At 37.7% G+C, this 6000-nt stretch overlaps 1 protein-coding gene across 2 annotated transcripts in view; it reads left to right on the top strand.

Annotated features, from left to right (window-relative positions):
* Window positions 1–1641: 1641 nt before the first annotated feature.
* EXOC4 (exocyst complex component 4) overlaps window positions 1642–6000 on the top strand; it is a 632532-nt gene continuing 628173 nt past the window's right edge. For both annotated transcript variants that reach the window (XM_016148762.2, XM_016148763.2), the window contains exon 1: window positions 1642–1769. In XM_016148762.2, the coding sequence (XP_016004248.1) occupies window positions 1684–1769 (86 nt within the window). In that variant the 5' untranslated portion in view covers window positions 1642–1683. The remainder of the gene's footprint in view (window positions 1770–6000) is intronic.

The following is a 6000-nucleotide window of genomic DNA, read 5'->3' as shown; positions in this document are numbered from 1 at the left end:
CCATATGTGAAATCATGTTGTCTACAAAACAGAGATAGTTTTACTTCTTCCTTTGCAATTCGTATATCTTTTATTCTTTCCTTGCCTAATTTAGCTAAAGTGAATAGCAGTAGCTAAAGTGGGCATATTTGTCCTGTGTCTGATTAGCCATGGTTTTTAAATAAATATCCTTTATCATGTTGAAGATCTATTTCTAGTTTTCTGAGTGTTTCGTCATGAAAAGGGGTTTGGATTTTTTAAAAAGCTTTTTCTGCCTCAATTGATAGATGATCGTGTTTTTTCCCTATTGCTCATATTCTTAGCTACTAGGCCCAATTAATTCTCTTTAGACATTGAGTTAATTTTATAGCCTACTTTTTGTACTTACACCATGAAAATCTTTTCATTAAAGGTCATTAAAATTACTATAACCAGTGGTATATGTTATATCCTCATAGGGAAGTTCTGTAATTTATTTACTACTTTTATGTTTCGAAATTTTCAATATTTTCTCTGTATCTGTATTTCTTTAGAAACAAAGTCCCTAGAACTGGAATTACGGGGCCAAAGGTGATGAACACTGTTAAATAAATACTCCTGATTTTTAAAAATCAGTGTGAACTTCTATCAGTGCAGTCTGTTTATTTTTTATTTTTTCCAAGCTTATATTTTTATTTTTTTAATTTTATTTATTTTTAAAAATTTTTATCCCTCCCTCTCCCCTCTAGTTTCAGTGTCTGTTTAATAAAAATAGTTATGTTCTGTGATTGCTGCTTCATAACTCCAGGACCCCTGAGTTTGCTTTCTATTTATCTCTGAAGTTCTTTAGTCTTTCCTGCTACTAAGCAGATCATCTCTTTCCTTCCTTCTCCGTATTTATTTTTCTTTATCGTTTCTCGATTTGCCCACTTTCCGTAATCTAATCTTTGTTATTTGTTAATTTCACCTTCTGAATGAATGACTAAAGCCAATAAGTCAAATGCAGGAAATATGTAAACTTACCAGTAAAAATATTAATAAAGCACACATGTACATTATTACTATTCAAATTTTACTTAGCTTAGGAAGATTAAGAATTTGAATCTGATCAGTTTCGGTTTTTTCGGTCTTTAACAATATCTATTTGGATTCCTGAGTGCATATTTCTTAGAATTATCTGAAGTATAGCAACACTAGAAAATAGTTGAACTCACATAAAACAAATGTAAAACATTTAGCTTTAGAGATATTAAAAAAAGCATTTGTCTCTATTCATTTTCGTATTTTACTCTTTTAAAGTAAAACCTTTGCATAGAGACATCAAGCATAGAGCCTCCCCACCCTCCACCCCACTTAAATATACACCCCTACGAACACAATTTGGCATCGGCGGATAAATTAAATTTAAAAGCTTATATAATTCTAAAAACGAAGCAGCTAAAAAAAAATCCCTCAAGATAATAATAAATACAAATATGACTTCACGAAGTGGTCACTGGTTTAGCTTTCCTCCGCGCCCAGGAACCGCGCAAGGAAAACTACTACTCCCAGAATGCTCAGCGCGCGCGCCGGGCCTCGAAACTTGCAGCCTTAGTCCCGCCTCCTCGCTCCGGCGATTAGCCAGTTCCATGAATTTCTCTTCTCACATTGGTGAGCTCTCCGGCGAGGTCAATTACTACATTGCCTTCGGTTTCCTCTAGCCCACCGTTCCCGCCCCCTACCAAGATGGCGGCAGAAGCAGCTGGTGGGAAATACAGAAGCACAGTGAGCAAAAGCAAAGACCCCTCGGGGCTGCTCATCTCTGTGATCAGGTGAGGGAGGCAGGAGGCAGGGTCAGGGGACAGGGGGCAGCGGGCAGCGGCTCAACCTCCGCCTTGGAAAGGAGAAGGCTTAGCTGGGTTCCACCCTGCCGTCCCTTCCCTTCCCTCCTTGCCTCCCCCCAGCCCCTCCCAAGGGTCTCCACAGATCCCCCTTTTTCTGTTGGGCTGGAGGGAGGAGCCTCGCCTTTTCTTTAGGGCCAGAGCCTTCCATTCGGGTGCCAGGGCTCTAAAAGCACGCCGTTTGCGGCTCGGTAGAGAAAGTCAGGTGTGCTCATTTATGCAGACCACGTTTAATTGTTGATTGCCTTCAGCAGCGCTCACTAAGGAAGATGCTTCGTTTCCTGGCCTTCTGGGCTTTAAGGCCCTAAAGTTTGGAGATGCCTGTCACGATTTGCAGATTGTGTTGTCACACTTTGGATACCTCCAACCACCTGTGAATGGCCACAACCTTCGCATACAGGATTCTGTAGTGAGCTGGCAGAAAGGCTGTGGGTTTGAAGGCACACATCGTTTTTGATTTTCGTTCTGCCTTCTTACTCCTGTCTGTTCCTTACACTTAACAAAACAAGTTTCAAGTTATCCTCTATGCACATTATTTTCCCAGAGTACATCTGGTGGGAGTGGGAGCGGCGGGTCTTCTCGGGGCTTTTAAAAAAAAATGAAGAATTAAAGGTTGGGGGAACCCTTTCAGACATTATTAAGGATGCTAGAGGTAGTGACGAAAAACCCGAATAAAATGTTTGACACGTTTTTACGTTGTTGACATTTGAATTTCACCTCAGGTATTATTCATAACAGTCCCGTCCCTTAACCCCCACTTTCCCCGTGAGCGAGTCCTTGGAGGGCTCCTGGAGTGTACTGATATTTTAAAAACCTAGGCCCAATAGTATCTGGTTAATAAGCTCTTGAATAAATGAACAAATTTAACTTTTCAAATAGCCTACTGCTCATGGACTGATAAAGACCTATCTCATGGGTGTTATTTAGGGACCTCTAGTTTAAGATTGTGACATAATTAATCATTACCAAAAGTTTTAAAGAATTAAGATGATAATTCTTTGTGTGGAAATAACATACTTGGTAGGCCATACAGAGGAAATGCTGTTCTATTGTGGATCCACATTCCTGCTATAACAATACACAGGTAGTGTAGATGTTTCATGATATTAAAGTATTTGTAGCTTCCCATCTTAATCCTGTGTGAAAATATAATACATGAATTTATTTGGATTCTTTTTTGAACTTATTTTTTTCTGCCTTGCAGTCAACTTTCTTTTAAACAGTACGTATTTACTGCCTGTTTGTAGTATGGTGCTTGGCACTTAATACATACTTAGTAAATATTTGTCAAGTGAATGAGTGAATGCTCTGAGTTTTGCAAAGATGAATTAGACATGATGTTACAGTAGGCTAGACTTAGGATGTCATAGATGACTATACTTGAGGGATAAAACATGTAAATAAAAACTATGACATAAGACTAGAAGAGACAGATGAAATATGGGAATCAGGAGGAGGGGTGATTACGTCTGGTGGAAGTGGAGTGAGGGAGGGGTTAGGGTAGGTAGCAGCTATGTACAAATGACCACCTCACCTGTGTACTTAAGATTCTGTAGGCTTTACCCATTTCTTTTAGGCTATAAATCAGTTTTCTTAAATGCAGTTAAATTTACCCAAATGTTATATATTTGAAAAAAGCATGAAAAACAAACTAGAGGTTTTTTACTAATACCAATTCAGAAACATACATTGCTTTCTGATACCTTTGTGTTCTTCAGGGGGAAACTCCCACTGCTGGATGGTGTGGAGTGTGAATTTGTGGTTATTCATCCATCTCTTACGCCTATATACACTACCTTCACATTAGCCTTAGGTGTTTTTTTACTCCGACTTCTTTTGTGTATTATTGTTTTCATTTTTCTTTTGACTACCTCAGACCATTTTAACAATACTTTTTATTTTGTTATATCTGTTACAAGCATGGTATAACGGAGTGTTCAGATCTAACATTGTGGGTAAGTTTAGTAAGAATTGGAGTTCATGATTACATATGACCTTTTTAAGATGATGTTGTTGGTATTGAGTATTGATGTTTATATTCAAATTTCTTTTACGGAAATTTTGGGGTTGGAGTAAGGGTGTTGCTAACTCTCGTATTTCCTCTGTGATGGGCTTTCGAACATACCCAGTGGTTTAAATTGCGTAAAGAGTGGATGTAAATGAGAGGATAGTAGTGTTAATTTGATGTTGGGGTCTGAGAGAGTTGGAGGGAAGAGTACTTCCGGGAATAGAATGAGGAATGTTGTTGCTAAGAGAGTAGATCTTAAAAGTTCTCATTACAAGAAAAAATTTGTAACTGTGAGCAAAATTTACTGTGGTAATCATTTAGCCACATACACAAAAGTCATTACATTGTATACCTTAAGTGAATAAGTATTGTATGTAGCTGCTTTGTCTATTTGTTCAATTTGTGTTTTCTGTGTTACCCTTCTTGCAACATTGTATTCATGATTCTTAATTCCTCCTATAAAACTTTGTTTACCTCCTTTTATCCTTAACCTGTTTTTAAATTTTCTCTCAAAGACTATAGCTTTCCTGGTTGCTTTGGCAACAAGCCTCAAAAAGGAAAACCCATTTTAGACATGTTTATAAAATCTGAGCATTCCCGAAGATGTATCTTTAGGGAATGTGGAACTGTATGTGCCAATTTTCTTTCATGTTTCCATGGACCTATCATTTTGTCACAATAAATTACTTGTTAGTGATAGAATCCACTGTCTTTTGAGAAGTTTGCTTAGTTTAGCTTTATCTTTTATCTTTTTTTTTTTTTTAATCACTGAGCAGTTTTTCTTTTTTGGATAATAAAAAAACTGTTAAAAATTCTCCCTCGATTCTCTTGTTTAGATATGTAAAAAGTATCATTTCTAGACTACATTATGTGTGAACATAACAGTTTTAATGTATTTTTTAATGCTATTCCTATTAACAGGAAGAGCATTTATTGTTATAGTCATCTTTTAATAGCAGATAGGAAAAAAACTGCAGGTGAATAAGGACAGGGTAGGTGTAGACATGGGATATCCCAATCTCATCACTATTTCTAGCCATAGTACGAATAGTTAAATAATCACTGTTTTGCTAGAGTGCTAAGTCCATCACTTTAAAGTATTTAAATGTCAAAGATGAAGTATAGTGTAACTGTAATAGAAGTAGTACATTTTGCAGATGGATATTTTTAAAAAGTATATTGAGGCTTTTTATGAAATTCTTAACCATTGAAAGAGTACTAAATACAAATATTTCAGGACAGTCAGATGTTTCACAGGGGAGGTCCTCAGGTTGTGAGGTGGGGCTTTGATGAGACAGACAGTGCTTGGAATTGAGTCCGTTGGAGGCTGTGGCTAACTGCAGTTTTTGGTTTTAAGTCTTTCCACTGGCCCTTTAAAATGGAACTAATTGGGTGGACAGAGCTGTGATTACCTGCTGATGTACGATTCAGACAGTTTTACATGCGTGCACACACATGTCCTTTTCTATTGCTCTCCTCCCTTCCCCCCCAACCCATGTTAAGTATGAAGTTGGAGCAGGTAGCCTTTCTAATCAGGTAATTAGCAGGGTGGCATTTGAGAGATGCTATTTTATTTTTGCGAGTTTTTGTCAGATTTTTAATTGGGAAATGTGTCTACCACTAGCTGTTAGGTGATTTGCTTTCCAATTAAATGTTGACTCTCTTCTCTTTATAAGTTGGCCTTTAATAACCAGTTTAATTGGGAAGACAGACTTGGCTATGACTTGAGGAGACCTTATTGAAACCACAGAGCAGAGCTTTTGTAGACAGACTCTGGCTACAGATGTCAAGGAAGTTTGAAGGCAAGTTGAAGGCTCACGTTTCATCAACTTTCATGTCTTCACAGAAGATGGAATTTCAAAAACGTAGAAAATCCTTTATTGTGGACACCTGTTAAATTCCCTTCCTCCTCAGAGAGTATTTTGGTCAGCCCCATATTTAATTCAAAGTAAACTTTGTAGAAGGGGTCCAGGCTTTGATCATAGCTTTGAACAAAGAGCTCTGAGGTCCCTGACACAGTTTGTGGCTGTAAAGGGATGTGCACACTGTTTGGAGCTTGGAAGTAGAGTCCTGGAACTTGTTTTAGGTGGTTAGTTTTGTTTCCGGCACCACCTCCTCTCTTGATTTAAGCCACTTGTAATGGTTTTTAGGGTT

This window comes from Rousettus aegyptiacus, unplaced genomic scaffold (assembly GCF_014176215.1).
Source record: "Rousettus aegyptiacus isolate mRouAeg1 unplaced genomic scaffold, mRouAeg1.p scaffold_m13_p_13, whole genome shotgun sequence".
NCBI classification, from domain to species: Eukaryota; Metazoa; Chordata; class Mammalia; order Chiroptera; family Pteropodidae; genus Rousettus; species Rousettus aegyptiacus.
The sequence above is the reverse complement of the archived record's forward strand: the minus strand, read 5'-3'. Positions and strand labels throughout refer to the sequence as shown.